Source organism: Pipistrellus kuhlii, unplaced genomic scaffold (assembly GCF_014108245.1).
Source record: "Pipistrellus kuhlii isolate mPipKuh1 unplaced genomic scaffold, mPipKuh1.p scaffold_m20_p_9, whole genome shotgun sequence".
Classification (NCBI taxonomy): Eukaryota; Metazoa; Chordata; class Mammalia; order Chiroptera; family Vespertilionidae; genus Pipistrellus; species Pipistrellus kuhlii.
The window spans coordinates 24539980-24557411 of NW_023425595.1; the positions used below are offsets into that span (position 1 = coordinate 24539980).

A 17432-nucleotide genomic window follows, 5' to 3' on the forward strand; every position below is an offset into this window, starting at 1 on the left:
GTAGCCGTGAACATATGCACAACAATCTATTGAGAAACAGGTTCACGTTGAGAACAGTGTGATCATCTTTCCCCACATATGCGTTCATGTACACACACACACACACACACACACATTTTGCTCACATAGGTTACCTGCTTGGCCTATGTCAATAGGAGCCTTTTTCCCCCTTTAAGTCTAAACCGTCCCTCTCCTCCCCAGTCCCTCTTTCCTCTTCATGTGGTCTCACCTTTTGCTTCAGATGCCCCTCAAACTCTTTCTTGTTGTCCATCTCCACTCTTACCTCTATCCATATGTGTTTCTTCCTTTCTAAAATGAGCTCCCGGTCTGCTCTTAATCCATCCCCCTCTCATCTCCAGATGTTAATCCTCTTGTATCGCCAATGTTTCCTGTCTACCATGGTTTCACCAACCATCAATCTAAATTACCAGTCAGAACTCTGTCTTGAGCTCCCAATATAAATTTCCAACTAGATAATCTGCTGGGCTTTCTAACATTTCAAACCTGAGTTTTACACCAAACTCCTCTTCCTGTCTCTGATCTAAGCCCCAGTGTTATTTCATTATCCCTTTATTCTTGTAATACTTATTTATTAAGCATCTCTGTCAGACAACATGCTAAGCACTTAGGAATATAATGGTTCCCATTTCCATCTGGTGGGGAAGATGGCCTTTATCAAACAGTCATCAAGTGAGAACACAATTATAGCTGGGGAATTTTCGACAGAGGAAATATATGTGTGCAATGAGAGCATATAAGAGCAAATAATGAAAGCTTTTTCAAGGAAACTTCTTGCAACAAAGATGCTAAGATCTGAAGACCGAGTTAATGTTAGATAGGAAAAGATGGGCTGAATGTTCCAAACAATGAAAAACCATTGATTTACAAAGGCCCTGGGGCAGGGAGGAATTGGACTGTTCACAGAATGCCAGTGTGTAGATAGCCCAGGAAGCAAGGGGATGATGATATGAGAAGAGAGATAAGTGGGGGCCAGACCTTTAAGCTTTTTAAGGAATTTTGTCTCCTTCTAAATTAATAGTAAACTGATTACCTTCAACAAACATAATGGCACCCAGTCCCTTCAGCCTCACCAGGGTGGCAGGCACGCAGCCTGGCCAGGCCCACTGCCACATGGGTCTGGCCGCTCTGTGCACCTGCCTCCGGAGTCCCCCAGTTCTCTCAGTCCCCCTAGTCTCCCAGCCACCCAAGGCCGGCCCAAGGTGTAGGCAAGCCTTGGATGGCAGCTGCCCAGCTGCACAGGGCCACCTGAGGCTCAGGTAACCAGGGCCTGCTGAGGCTTGTGCTGCCAGCAGTGGCAGCAGCAGAGTTGTGATGGGGCATCGCCTTCTCCTGATTGCCAGGTCACCTCCTGCCCCTAAGGGATCCCGGACTGTGAGAGGGGGCAGGCCAGGCTGAGGGACCTCTAGTGACATAATAAGGGCCTAAAAACTATTTGATCCAGAAATTTAAGTCTCTATATCATAAAAATATAGAAATATAATATCCATAGGGCAGTGATTTTTGTCTTGTCACAGCTATATTCTCAGTCTAGAACATGTCTTGCACATAGTAGGTTTAATAAATATTTGTTGAATCAATACATAAGTGGATAAAAAGTTCTCTTTATAAAAAATGTACTTTGCTAAATTTTTTATAATATTTAAAAATTTGCCTAAATATCCTACAATAGGCTTGTATAAGTAAACTATGATCCACTTACTCTTTGGATTTAACTCCATTTTCAAAAGCAAACATGGTGGCTTCAGTGTAAAAGCAGAATTAAGATCTATTTCATAAAATAGCTAGATGTGGAATGGAGGCTCACTATATTCATTTTAAAGATGAAGGATTGCAAGGCCACACACTGACTTATTGGCATTTCTAAGCTACTTAATACATACGTGGTAGTTCTTTGGGGCAGTAAAAATTATAGATTGTCTGCTAAGCAATTCTATCATGTATTTGAAAATGATTCCCAGACCTTTAGAAAAGTAGATGTGGAAACAATGTTAGTTCCCATGCAAGAAAGTGTGAGGTCAAATAATGCCAGTGAACAAGTAAGTGGGTAGGGCCAGAAATTCCAGCAACAGTCATCCATCAATTTGGAAAATATTTATCAGCTGGCCAGTGTGCCAAGCCCTGGTGAGACTATGGGAATACAGAGACGTCTGCGGCCCAGATTTCTGCCTCTTTGCAGAATCTTGTAGGGTGATAGGGATTTAACACATCAGGGTCACACAGTAAGCAAAAAACTAGGGCAAAGGGATGTGTCTGTGTTCTAGAGCTCAGAGATGGAGCCAGGGGCTCTGATTCTGAATCAAATGAAAGGAAGACATGAGTCTCAGGAAGCCCAGAGGAGATGGCATGTAAGGGGCTGAGACCTGGAGGATGAAGGATCTGTGGGAAGACAAATCTGGTGATCCTGGTAATGACTCAGAAAGGATTTCAGGGCACCAAGAAGTTGACGTCTGTCTGTCTCTCCTACATGCTTGCCCTTGAAGCTACAAAAGATGCTCAATAGAGAAGATGGTGCAGATTTTTTATTGATATTTAGAGAGAGAGAGAGAAAGAGAGAGAGAGAGAGAGAAATATGGGTGTGAGAGTGAAACTGGCTGCCTCCTGCATACCCCCAATGGTGGATCGAGCCCACAACCAGGCATGTGCCCTGACTGGGAATCATACCACAACCTTTTGGTGCATGAAATAACATACAACCAACTGAGCCACACCGGCCAAAGCCATTAGTCACATTTGTAATTTGTTCTGTGTTACCTGGCCTGTAAAGTGGGGATAATAATAGTGCCTACCCCAGGAGATGGGTCTGAAACGGATGGGAGATTGATTGATTGGTTTGGCAAATACTAAGCATCTACCAGTATTGTGTGTCAGGTACTGCACCCAGCATTGGATGTAGTGAAAGAAGCAGACAGTCCCTGTTCCCCTGGAACTTACAGTCACAAGGGAGAGAATTAAAGCAAATGAAGCAAGAGGACTTGCTAGTACCTAGAGGTGGCAGTTGTGGTTTCCTCCCTTGCTTATTCCCAGGTTTGAAGCCTTTGCCAAGACATCATTAAAACTCCATTTTCCATGAAGCTGCTGTGTGGGAATAGGTCACAAAGCCAGTAATTGAGTCCAGCCAAACAGGTAGCACCAACATTGAACAGTGTTTTGTTTTTATATACTGGGTATCATGTACTCAGCAGCACTGAAATGTTTTATTTTACTTTATAGCTCTCCCAATCATGTCACAGTGAAGAGATAAGCCTGCATTTCCTCTCCCCCGAGAGAGTCCTCCAGGCAGCTGGTCAGTTATACCTAAGCTGAGAAAGCTGCCCCTGTCCACCGAGGGATGCAATGTGTGAGCGGGAGGACACAGAGGCATGGGAAGGGCACACTGGCCGGCTGGCTCAGAAGGAAGAGGCGTTGACTGACAGTCCATCATGTCCAGGCACCGTGTTGGGCATTTTACATAAATTATCTAATCTGAGACTCAAAATTAAGCCACTTCATCATCTAGCTGGCTGAGGCAGAATTTGAGCCCAGGTTTGCTGATTCCAAAATCTACATTCCTTTTGAATAGAAAAGCTAAGCTAGAACTGGAAGAGTAATGAGATACATGGTCCCGTTTGAGGATGATGATCAGCCTGAAAATAAGGATATTTTCTCCTGTCATAATAACCTGTGTGCCCACCACTGAGGCTGTCGATTCCAACTGGCCACCTCTAGAAATAGAGGAGCTAATGTATAATACTACAGGGGTGGGCAAAAGTAGGGTTACAGTTGCACTGTGACATTCTCTTGAGTTGATAAAGCTATTGTAATAATCATAACCTGCATGTGTTTTTCCATATGAAGAACTGTAAAGCAACTTTTCCTCACATGTGTGTACATGCATGAGGGTGAGGAGTAGGGGGGAAGAGAGAAAAAGAGAGAGAAACATCAATGTGAGAGAGAAACATTGATTGGTTGCCTCCTATACATGCCCTTACTGGGGATTGAACCCACAACCCAGGTATGGGCCCTGACTGGGAATCAAATCAGCAACCTTTTGGTGCACAAGATGACACTCCAATCAATTGAGCCACTTGGTCAGGGCAGGGCAAGCTTTAAAATAGAGGAAAGAGTGGAGTGGTCATTACTCTTCATCTTTACCCCTTGTCCACTTGCAAACTTCAACCACCCAAAGTTATCATCTCAATGAGTGTCCTTTGTATCCTTCCAAATTAGCACGCACTCCACGCTTCCTTCAGATTTTCTTATTTGCACACTTGCAACAATTTTAGCACTTAGAATGCTGCAATATACAATAGTTCTTGCATACCAGTCTCTTTACTCTATGTCACATGTAGGAAGTGATAGGATTTCCCTAAAGTAAATAGATGAGACCACCCCAATATTAAAGGAAATAAATATCTAGGCTACCCTATAACCCATTTGTAATCCACCAGTGTATGTAGCCTACCAGGGTTGAGAAGTTCTGTTGTAGATCATGACCTTCAAATACCAGGGACCATGCCTTAATTATGCATATTCAGAGCCTAGTACATTGCCTTTCATGAAGCTGGTCATTAGTGCTCTCATTAATTCATTTAGGCAAATATTTATTGAGTGTCCACCATAAGCCATATATAGTTTTAGTTGTAAGAAATACACTTGAGAACAAGATAGATTTGGCTTTGCCCTACAGTGTGGTGAGGCAGAATAATACTTAACAAACAATCCTATAAACATAGACACAATTATAAATTGTAATATCTACTCTGAAGGAAAAGTACAGGGTTCTATAAATGCTGTGAAAATATTGAATGAACAAATGAATGAATAAAAGAAAAAAGAAAACAACTCCATACTTTATACTGCAATATTTGTTTAGTAAAAAGCTGTATTCTATAGGGGAAGAAAAAGAATATTGTGGGCTTTCTCAGGCTGGATTAAGAATCCCATAAAATACCCAGCCAGTGTTGCTCAGTGGTTGAGTGTCCACCCATGAATTGATTCCTAGTCCAGGCACATTCCTGAGCTCCATCCCCAGTAGGGGGCATGCAGGAGGCCGCTGATCAATGATTCTCATTATTGATGTTTCTATCTCTCTGTCCTTCTTCTTACCTCTCCCTGAAGCAATAAAAACTTTTTTTTAAAGAATCTCATAAAACAATCTGACTCCTATATCCATGTTCCTATGGTGCATCCTAAGACCTCATCAGTTTCCGTGGTCCTGTCTCATGGATGATGGATTCAGGCAACTTAAAAATCTGGTATTGTTAGTTTAATATTTGGTCACAAATCTTAATCTCTCTTCTTGTATTATTTATCACTTCCCAGAGAGGCCATCCTGATCATCCTGTCTAAAGTTTGGATTTAGGTAGGTGACTTTCTTGGCTCCCCCATTGGCTTTCATCTTCCTAGATTTGGTCCATCAAATTCACCTGTCCAAATCCTGTGATACCCAGTCCTGACATGGAAATATATGTTCTCCTTTACATAAGGTAGGGTGTGGCTACCATAATGGAAGGCTCCTATTCAAGTTGTTGAAAAGAGTGATGAGTAAAAAATTTTTTGGAGGGATAGGGTGTAGAAATCATCTTTATAATACACATCAACAACACAATAATGTCCAGATCCTTTTCATTTTTAATTACACTTCTGGGAATGTATTCTAGCAAATAATACCAATGAAAGAAAAAAGGTTTTATGCAAGAATTATTTTTACTCCACTATCTATAATAGTGAAAGGCAGATACAAAATACTAATATCTTATAAGGTGTATGATTAAGCTTAGGTGATTGTAACAAGAACAGTTTCTTATAAACTAAGAATTCTTAAGAACAGGCTTGCAACAATAGCATTTTAGTTTTTGAAAAGTGTGTCAAAAACTCTTTTAGCTTATCACATGGCTCAGAATCCATTAAATTCTAATAAGTGTTTATTGTTAATGAAGAGATAATGAATATAGTTCAGAAAGAGGTGATTAAGAATATGAAATAATTAGCTATTAAAAATACTTGTTTGTATGGTATTGATAAGGGATCTTCTCAGGCTAACAGCCCTTTATAATGAGTCTTTTTTCCTTTGATTGGCAGTCTGCAACCTCAACTAGTTGATGCATATAGAACTTTAATTAAATCTGAATAAAGCAATAGTACTATATAATAGCAGCTTAAAATTCTGTCCATAAATATTTGTGTGTCTATTCGGTGCAAGGCACAGTTTGAGCAGCAAGCAGGACAGATAAAAATCCCTGCTTCATGGAGCTTATAATGTAGGGGAAGGGGGCAGGAAATACTCAAGTCAACCGTAGAATAGATAGCATGTCAGATGACAATGAAGGCAATAGGAAAAAATTAAGTGGGGAAGAAGGATAGGAATGTAGCTCAGGGGTGGAATGGAGGAGGGATGATATTTCAAATTGGGTGCTCAGGATGGCCTTGCTGGGAAAGGGACATCTGAACAGAGACCTGAAGGACACAGGACAGTGAGCCAAGCAGTTGGTGGGCTGAGAGCATTCCAGGGAGCAATTCCCTTCCAGCAATACAATATTAAAGGATGGGCGGGTTACTTTTGTACAGGCAGCCCAGCCTTGCATTCCTTGTCACTTTTAATTAACCATGAGTATACCCAACCAGCTCATCAAAGAGAGATTCCTATGTCTCTCCCGTCTGGCAGCCAGAGACAGATCCCCTAGCCGGTGCCAACGCTGGCAAGCTGTGCCCTGTGCGCTAAGCGGAGAAGGCAGCCCCACCTCTTCTTGCGGGCCCTCTGCCTAGTGGTGAGAGCTGTAACCCTTACCTTCCGGTGCCCAGCAGCTCCAGTCCCCCACTGAGTGTAAAGGGGCATTAAGGTTCACTTTTGTATCTCCGTACTGGGTGAATCTGGATTCTCTGTGTAAGGGCTTACTCATTTAGAAGTCAAATCACCCATTCTCAGAGTCACTTGTAGGATTAAGAATGTAAGCTTTAACTACATTGAAAGAGTATTAGAATTTTGTCGTTGATGTTAAGTCTTCAAAGCTGTCAGATTTAGGATGTTAACAAAGAAGGGTATCTAAATATTTGCTAATGTATATATTTGTTAAACTATAATGGCATTTGTCATTTCTGATTATCTACTCATGACCCAATGGATGACTTGCTGTCTTTCTACCGTACCTGTTGGTCACAGTGGTCATTTCAGGTCTAGTGACAAGGAGGACACTGTATGCTCCTTGAGGACAACTATGTCTGTTTTTCTCAGCATCATATCCCCAGTGCCAACCTCAGGGCCAAGGCATGTAGGAGACAATCAATGCTGATGAATAAATGAATGACTTCAGATGACAGCTGTGGCACAGAGAGAAGACATTTGTATGCTAGAGTGGGAGGGCCAACCACAGAGACCAGCATGTCTGGAGCAGGAGTGGTAGGACGGAGGCCTGAGCTATGATGTCTCACCCTCTAATTGTCTGAGATGATGGGAACCCAAGTGGAGTATGCGTTCAATACACAGGGTAGGGCAGGAGTGGGGTGGTGAAGTGAGAGAAAATCACTGGCACAGTGGTTGTTCCCTTCTCCCCTTAGAAACTCAGTTTCATCATCTGGAAAATGGGGATAACAATACTAGCCTCACATTACTGAAAGGATTAAGTAGGAAAATATATATAAAGCCCTTAGCACAGAAACTACCTCCATAAAAAATCATAGCATACCCTTGTTTTTTTTACCCAACAAGTGCACATTGAAAGGCTGTGTACACTGTGGTTGGAAACAGGGACCTGGACTAACTAGGTTAGAACCCTAGCCTTGTCACTTTGAGCTGAATTGGTCTTAATTCCTCTGGGCCACAATTCCCTCATTTGTGAAAAGCAGGACAATAATGCTTCTCTCCTAGTGTGGCTCTGAGAATTAAATCAATTAATAAATGTAAAACACTGAGACCCACATCTGGCACACAAGCATTATTATTGTATGCTGGACATTTTTCATAGTTGTTTCCCACTTTGATCTCTTTAGGGCTAGTGGAGACAATGAGAGGAGAAAAAGGAGCAGACAGATATGTAGATGTGATGATGGAGGAGTTCATGTTGGATGGGCTGGATCTGTGTCTCTTTTCAACACTGGTTCTCACACTCTACCTCATTGGTTTCCCTCTGAGGGCTGGTTAAAACACAGGCTGTGGGGCCCTATCCTCAGAACTTCTGATTCAGTAGCCTGGGTGGAGTTTGAGATTCTGTGTTTCTAACAATTTCTCAGATGCTGCTGCTGCTAGTCCAGAAACTACTCTGAAATAAGATAAGGAAGGATGCCAGAAATCCCAAGAGAAGGAAAAAGAAGGTGAGCATAAAGAGATAGGAATTTTGGAATAATTATAAGTAGGACTGAATTATGGACACCAGTAGAAAAAAAAAAATCTGTTCGTTTAGTCAATCACCAAACATTTACTCACTGCCCACTGTGAGCAGGGTCCTATATTCACCAGTCAGTTTTAAGGACCAAGATTTAACTGAGCAGAAACAACAGTAAGTTGAAGAGAAATATGTATTGAATTAAAACAGAACAGTCTTAAAGAAAGAAAAGCCACCCTAATCGGTTTTGCTCAGTGGGTAGAGCATCAGCCTGCTGACTGAAAGGTCCCAGGTTTGATTACAATCAAGGGCATGTACCTTGGTTTGGGTATATCCCCAGGGGTGTGCAGGAGGCAGCTTATTGATGTTTCTCTTTCATCGACGTTTCTAACTCTCTATCCCTCTCCTTTCCTCTCTGTAAAAAAATCAACAAAATATATACTTTTTTAAAAAAAGAAAAGCCATGTTTCCACAGGCCTTAATTCTGAATCATGTCCCCATCTGGCCTAACTCAGCCATTATTATTTTTTAAATATGTTTTTATTAACTTCAGAGGGAGGGGTAGGAAGTGGGAAAGAGAGACAGAAACATCGATGAGAGAGACACATTGATCAGTTGCCTCCTGCACATTCCCTACTGGGGATTGAGCCCACAACCAGTCATGTGCCTCCATCTGGAATCAAACTGGGGACCTCTTGGTTCATGGATTGACACTCAATCACTGAACAACACTGGCCAGGCTCAGGAATTGTTTTTTAAATTGTGGTAGAATACACATAACATAAAACTTACCATTTTAAGTGTATATTTCAGTGGCATGAAGCACAGTCAAATTGTTGGGCAACCATATCACCATTTATCTCCAGAACTTTTTTTCATCTTCTCAAATTGAAAATCCATACCTATTCATCAATAAATACCTATTTCCCCCTCTTCCACATATCCTGGCAATCACTATTCTACTTTCTTGTCTCTATGAATTGACTATTCTAGGTACCTTATATAAATTATACATTTTTGTCTTTTTGTGGCTAGCTTCTTTCACTTAACACAATGTCTTCAAGGTGCACCCATGTTATAGCGTGTGTCAGAATTTCCTTCTTTTTTAGGAATAAATGACATTCCACTATATGTATATACCACATTTTGTTTGTCCATTCATCCATCAATGGACATTTGGCTACTGTGAATAATGTTGCAATGAGCACGGGTGTACAAATACCTGTTTGAGTCCTGCTTCCAACCTTTTTGGGTATATAACTTTAAGCATTATTTTAAAGCAGATAGAATTTGTTTGCATGAAGATTGAGATCACATGCCTCCTTCCACCCCCCACCTTTTCTTTTCTTAGAACTTTACCACTCACAACACTCAGGTACCCAGATCTCGCAGCTGCCTGAATCTGATAAATCATCCACCTCCAGGTAAATTAGCACAACAAGAACAAGGGAAATATATTTGAATGCATTATGGGCTGAATGCATGCCCAAGCTTTCCTTTTCCTGTAATGGAAAACTTAACTGACACACTGTCTCAGCACATCTGTGCCAGGAATTTATTCAATAATCTATGCCTGGCCAGTGTGGCTCAGTGATTGAGCATCAGCCTATGAATCAGGAGGTCACAGTTCAGTTCCAGTCAGGGTACATGCCCAGGTTGCAGGCTTGATCTCCAGTGTGGGGCATGCAGGGGGCAACTGATCAATGATTCTTTCTCATCATTGATATTTCTATCTCTTTTTTCCCTTTCCCTTCCTCTCTGAAATCAGTAAAAAATATATTTTAAAAATACACTAAGGAAATTATTTAGTTTCTGAAATCAGACACCTGATAGAGTAATCTAGTCTTACTTTTTACTACCCTGTTTTCCTAAAAATAAGACAGTGTCTTATATTAATTTTTGCTCCCCAAGATGTAATAGGTCTTATTTTCAGGGGATGTCTTATTTTTTCATGAAGAAGAATACGGTACACATTTATTATTAAATGAAAATAAAGGAAATTTATTACCTGTATATGGTATGGCAGTACGGTAGTTATCAACACAAACCAGACAAACTGTGAATCCTATAGTATCAATAATTTACTCATTTATTCAATGACAATCATGTCATCATCTTCTGGAACATCATCATAACAATCCAATTCCTAAATTTCCTGGTGAATTTCTTGTGACTCCATTTCTTTCAGAATCAGTGGACCAAATCTCTCATGTTTAGCCTAGGAGGGGCCTTATTTTTGGGGGGTGTCTTATATTTCACTCAGAAGGAAACCTGTAACTAGGTCTTATTTTCAGAGGATGTTTTATTTTCGGAGAAACAGGGTAGCCATTGAGGCAAATGATTTAATCTCTCTAATTACAATTTCTTCATCTATAAATTAGGAATAAAACTAAGATAAGGCAAGCTAATTAAATTAAGATAAACCAAGATATGATAAAGCACTTAACCCAGTGCCTGGATTACGGTAAGTACCCAAGTACATATCTACACTAATAAAAGAGAAAGATGCAAAATTGACCATACCTCTGTGATGCCCACCAGCCAACCAGGAGTGAGTATGCAAATTAAGCCAACAAAATGGCATGTTAATTTGCATATTCAGGCCTGGAGCGAAAAATGAAGGCTCTGCCTGAGCGAAGACTGAGGACTGAAGGTTCTGCTGCAGCTGGAACCAAGCCTGAAGGCTGAAGACTTGGCTCCACTGCAGCCTGGGGTCCTGGGCAATGGAGGAAAATTGGTGCTGGCAGCCAGGGGAAGGAAGGCCTATTGCACAAATCTATATATATATTAAAATCCCAGTGCATGAAATTCATGCACAAGTAGGGTCCCTAGGCCTGGCCTGAGATTAGGGCCAATCTGTGGGGTGACTGGTGGGGCAATTGAGCCCCCTTCCTCTGCTGGCATGTGCCTTGGCCAGCCTGGCAGTGCCCACTTGCCAGTCCCGTCCCCTGCTACCACTGGTAGCCTCCCTCTGCAGGCGACAGTGGGGTGATGAAGGGGGGCGGGGACCCACTAGGGCCCCCCTTGGCTGGTCTGGGGCCTACAGGTTGGGAACAGTTCCTGCACTGAGCATCTGACCCCTGGTGGTCAGTGCACATCATATCAACTGGTTGTTCCACCGGCCATTCCTCTATTCAGTCAATTTGCATATTAGGCTTTTATTATACAGTATATATATATATATATATATATATATATATATATATATATATGCTGCTGTTAGTATTATTGTGGAGTAACTCTTTCAGATACATGCCAAGAAAGTTCCTGCCATCTAGGTATATAGAAGGGCATTACAATGAACATAGAGTTAACAAATCTACTAGGTCAGAAACCCGAATCCTAAAAAATGAACATTTTTTAATATCACAGGATTCAAAATTACAACCTGGCCACAAGAGATTAAAACATCTCTCTAAATGGGGGAATATTTGGGGGCAGGGTCTTCTGTGAAGCCCATGTATTGTAACAGCATCCCCAGCGGCCAGCTATGAGTCTGAGGAATCTTCTGAGTTTGCAAATGCCAGTTAGAAATGAATTCCAGAACAATGGAAATTTGAGAGGAGTAATGGTTACCGCAAATTTGGACAGCACCCCTCCTAGGATTGCCCAGTCCTTCTGGGACATGTTCTGACAACTTGCCGGCCTTTTTTGAAGCCTCAGAAAAGGAATGATGTTCCTGCCACTTCCGTTAGCAGAATATTCCGCGGTGAAATATGACTCACTGTCAAGGCCCTTGCTTTTGCGAACCCCTTTCTTCTCCTGACCCACTTTCGTCGTGCTGTGCCCTTTTGTACAAAGTCAGATGAAACCTCTCCGGGAGGAGCTTGCTTTATGAGGACTGACATTTAAAGACCATTTCCACCTCTTAAACTCACTCCTGTTCATTTAGCCAAGCAAAGCATGTTTAATTCTTTTAATCTTCCCCCATAAATCAATCCCGTCATTCCCTTAATAGTCCTTCTCCTGTGCTTTGAACTCCCTCCAGTCTGGCCATCCTGAGCTCTTGTTCCGTTTACACTTGAGAATTGCCAGTCAATCATGAAATGGCTGTGCAGGAAAAACAGCCGGGCCTGCCCGGGTTCCAAGCGCTCTCACTGAGCTGACTGTCTGCTGCCTAGAGGTACTGTGAGCCCAGAGAAAAAGCCCTGCCTAGTGGCAAAACCTGTAAGGTAGAGTTGAGGCATTTGCTGCCTACTCCATGATGGGTGTTTCAAGTAGACCTGGCCCACCTCGCCAATGGTCAAGGGAATTGCACGAGAAGGCACCTCAGATACCTACACCCCTCATTTTACTCAGGCTTCTCAATTTGTCCACCTATCACGTGGCTTCTATCTACTAGGACCATGGGTAAACTCAGAAAGGATCTTACCTGGAAGGTGCCAGCATGGTCTTCTTCCTTATCACCTTCTCTGTGTTCTTTGAGGGCAATTAGTGTAAATCCTCTGAAGTAGGAGGGAGTAGCAGCTGAAAGTGTCACTGTGGAGAGAGAAGAAAGCAGATTATAAGCAGAAGGAATCAACTGCCTTCTATTTGTGAAATGGATACATGTGAATTCTCCATCAGCATTCCAGACCTGTGGATTAGAGGGGCAGTGGACAGTAGGAAAGATTTGTCCAGTTAATAGTGAACTCTCACTCTCTCCACCCAGTTCCCTCTTACATTTCAAAACTTGCTAAATGCCTGAATTGCTATCTCTTTTAGGAATCGTTGAATCAACCAAGGCTGTGGTGAGCTCTCTCCCAGTAACCATGATTTGATAAAGAGAGTCCCTGGTGTACAACTCTAATCTTGACAGTTATCTAATGATATACTTCCATTAGATTGACCCAAGGGAAATCTAGCTGCTCACAGCACAAATTGACACAGACTGTCTCATGTTCTCTAAAACACATTTCCTTTCTCTGTAGGCACTCTGCTAGGCCACATTGTCAGCCTCCCTTGCAATTAGGTAGAAAGCATGAGCAGACATGATGCATGCTACCTCCAACCTGGCCCATATACATTTTCCATTCGATTCTCCACTCTTCTCTGTTGTCTCTGCCTGCCAAATGCCGGGGATCTGGCAGAGGACTGGTGTCCCAGGAGAAGGAGAAGGAGAAGGAGAAGGAGAAGGAGAAGGAGAAGGAGAAGGAGAAGGAGCCACAAGATGGAAAGAACCTGGGATTTTGAATAACCACAAAGAATCACTCACTGACCAGAGACAGCCATATTGTATTTTGCATAAACTGGAAATGAACTTATATTTATGGGTTTTTGTGACAGCAACTGGGGTTATGAATTTACATTATACTTTTCCTCTTTACATTTACCTAGAAAACTATGTTTTAATTAAAATCCAGTTCAAGTGCCTTCTCAGCAATGATAGTCAGCCCTCCCTTTGTACATCTAATCTCCTGAGATGAAAATATTTACAATAATTTTTGTACTGAATTGAAATTCCCTTTTTTCCTGCCTTCTCCAATGGATTGTCCATTAATGCTGGAAAGGGACTGAATTTTTAATTATCTTTGAATCCCCAGCACTTAGAACAGAGCCTGGCATCTAATAGACACTCAATTCAAGTTTCTTGAAATTTATATAAATAGAGGCTTGAATTACTTTACTGCCTGATCAAAGTGCTAAGATTCTGCTCTTTAAACACGGAATTACAGACTATTAGAGCCTCAAGCTACCCATAGTATGGATATCCCACAAGTGTTGGTGACATAAAAAAAATTATGATCAATTCATTTAAAATATAATATTTATGCATCATCCATTCCAGCTTTCCAACTTTACAGATAGGAACCAAAGACACAGAGAGGTCAACAACACCCCCAAGGTAGTATGACAACCTAGAGTTGCACATACTGAGTATAGTCATAGTATGGGTATACCACAAGTGTTGATGACATAAAAAAAAATTATAATCAATTCATTTAAAATATAATGTTTATGCAATTCTGATAAGCAACCCCCTATTGGGGAAGGGCATTTATTGTTCCTCAAACTAGTTTCGGTCCTGAAAATGAAGAACCGTAAAACTCCCAAAACTAAAACCACCATCTTGGATAATATTCCATGATCTATGAGCCACAAACATAGTGACATCTCAGAAAACTTTGAGACACAAAGATTGCAAATCTCATGCTGTGATTGGTCAGTTCATCCTGGAAAAGTAAAGGAGCATTCTTATTGGCTACTGATATCTATAAAAAGTCAGGTAGAAAGTAATAAAGCAAGCATGAGCGGGGAGAGTACTATAAAGTACAATGAGAACATTGTGGTGCTCAGCAGTGGCAAGCAGCCACTGGATGGTGGTTATGATGTCAGGAGAAAGAGCTGAGACCTCTGAGGAACAGATGGAATGCCCCAAAGCAGTCTGAGACTATCACAATTCTGGAAGAATGGAAGCAGACAATAAAGGTGCACTGCCCAGATCCCCCCAAACTCCTTTTTACCATTTCAAAGTGCCTTTGATGCTGATGTGTCTTTGCTTCTATTAGCCAGCACCTGTGACCCTCAGATCACTGGAGCCTGCTCTGCCTAATATGAAAGTTCTAGCATCCTGCATCAGAAGAGACAATGCTGAGGGGTACCTGCCACTTCAAACTGGCCCTCCAGGATAACTCTGAAAGTCTCCTTAAGGACTTCTGGGGTCACAGCCCGTCAGGGACTCTTCCGCCTCCATCTTGCTTCCCCACTCCCTTATTAGTTTTCCCTGGGAGCATTTCCTTAATAAGTCACCTATACCCAAATCCCCATCTGAGGGTTTGTTATGTATTAAGTTGTATTCTCCAAAAATATATGTTGCAATCCTCCCCCCCTCCCCCTCGGCCCCCACTCTCATGCCTGGAAATGTGACCTTATTTGGAAATAGCATCTTTGTAGGTGTAATTGGTTTAGAGGAGATCATACTGGATTAGCTCTAAATCCAATGTGCCTGGTGTCCTTAGAAGAGGCCTAAAGACACACGGAAAAACGCCAGGTGACGACAGAAGCAGAGACTGGAGTGATGCATCTACAAGCCAAGGAGAACCATGGAGGAAATGCTCCCTCCGAGCCTCAAGAAGGAACCAACTCTGCTGACTCCTTGGTTTCAGCGCTTTAGCCTCCGGAAATGTGAGAGAACGCATTTCTGTTGTTTTAAGCCTCTGGTTTGTGGTATCGTGTGTGGCAGCCCTAGGAAATGAATACAGTACGCTTTTGGGGAAGCCAACCTGAGGCAGATAGTCAATCCTTGCTTCACATCCACTGGCTTCTGCTTAAAGCTCACTCTCCATAGATTAGCAGGCCTTTGGTCTCTGCTACTCCAGCTTCACCAACCGCATTCCCATCCGTCCCCCCTTCCCCCCCCCCCCCCCCCCCACACACACACACACTATTCCAGTCATAGGACTCACTCACTGGCAGTTTCCTGGAAAGCCTTATCACTTCACTCTGCAGTATTTTTTTCTCCACAAGCTTCTCATATGCCTGGAATGTCCTACTTACTCCATTCCTAACAAACTTCAAAAATAAGCTAAATTTTCACCTTTTGTGTGATGTGTCCACTGATTTTCTCATCACTACCAGGGTGCTTTTTTTTCCTAGATCCTGTTAAGATTAAAAATACCTATACAATGGGCATAATAATGGTACTTACTTCAAAGTATCAGTGTGAAGCATGAATGAATTAATATGTGTAAATTCCTTAAAATCATGTTTGGCAAATAATAGGTACTTAATAAATATTAGCTCTTATTATTATCATCAGTGGTGAGATTATCCCATTAACTATATTTTGTGTGTGTGTTTTTAACTTATTTTGTAAATCCTTCAAAGATGAGAACCACATCTGAACTCAGCACCATAATTGACACAGAGCTGATGTGCAATTAAACCTATTGACTTGTGTTCATGGATTGATAAACTCAGTGTTATGAAGATGTCAGGTTTTCTCAAATTGATTTATAGATTTAATACAATCTAATTAAAATCCAACCGTGTTTTTATGATACTGAGAAGCCAATTCTAAAATTTATATGCAAATGCAAAGAGCCAAGTATATCTAAGACAATTGAGAAAGAGGTAAAAAGTTGGAGGGTTTATATTGCCAGATATTGATGTATACATCTATAGAGATTAAGCCAGTTTACTAAAGCAAGGGAAACAACAGGCCAGATGAACAGTTCGGAGTCCAGAAAAGGTTTCACAAATAAACTTGATTTATGATAAAGAATGTACCTCAGAGCAGTGGGAGAAAGAAAATTTGTTCAATATATGGTACAGAACAACTGAATAACCATTACTGAATGCTTTATAGTAATGAAAATGAACAAATTGCTGCTACATATAGCATGGATAAATCTCACAAACATAATCTTGAGTGAAAGAAGACAAAGAATATAAAAGATATGATTACACTTATATATCCTATATAATAAAAGACTAATATGCTAAGTCTTTTATTATATAGGATATCCGTTCAACCAATCAAAGTATAATATGCTAATGTATGCTAAGGCTGCTCAACCACTCCCTATGATATGCACTGACCACCAGGGAGCAGATGCTCTGACCCATAGGTTAGCTTGCTGCTGGGGTCTGGCTAATTGGGACTGAGCAAGATGGGCCAGACACACCCTGGACATGAGCAGTTCCTCCCCAGCTGGCCAACCTCTCCCATCCTCTGCAGGCCTGATTATTCACCAGTGGGGTCCCTCAGCCTGGCCTGTTCCCTCTTGCAATCCAGGACCCCTGGGGGATGTCAGAGACTGGTTTTGGCCCAATTTCACAGGCCAGGCCAAGGGACCCCACTGGTGCATGAATTTGTGCATCGGGTCTCTAGTATTTATATAAAGTTCAAAAACAGGCAAAATAATCTATGATGTAGAGGTCTGGATAGCAGTTACACTTATGGGGAAGGACAGTGAGCACTGATTTGAAAAGGTCACAGGGATGCCTCTGAAATGCTAGGTTTGTTCTATTTTTTTTTTTTATCTGGGTATATTCAATGGTATAAGTCATTAAGCGGCATGATTAGTGAACTTTTATGTATGTAAATTACATTTTTATTAAGTGTTTCTGAATGATAAAAGTTCATATATATATATATATATATATATATATATATATGCAGCACCCTTAAAG

At 41.5% G+C, this 17432-nt stretch overlaps 1 protein-coding gene across 1 annotated transcript in view; it reads right to left on the minus strand.

Moving 5' to 3' along the window:
- Positions 1–17432, minus strand: part of SPON1 (spondin 1) — a 251181-nt gene that overhangs the window by 218100 nt on the left and 15649 nt on the right. The window contains exon 2 of the mRNA XM_036427060.2: positions 12691–12797. Coding sequence (XP_036282953.1) covers positions 12691–12797 — 107 coding nt within the window. The remainder of the gene's footprint in view (positions 1–12690; positions 12798–17432) is intronic.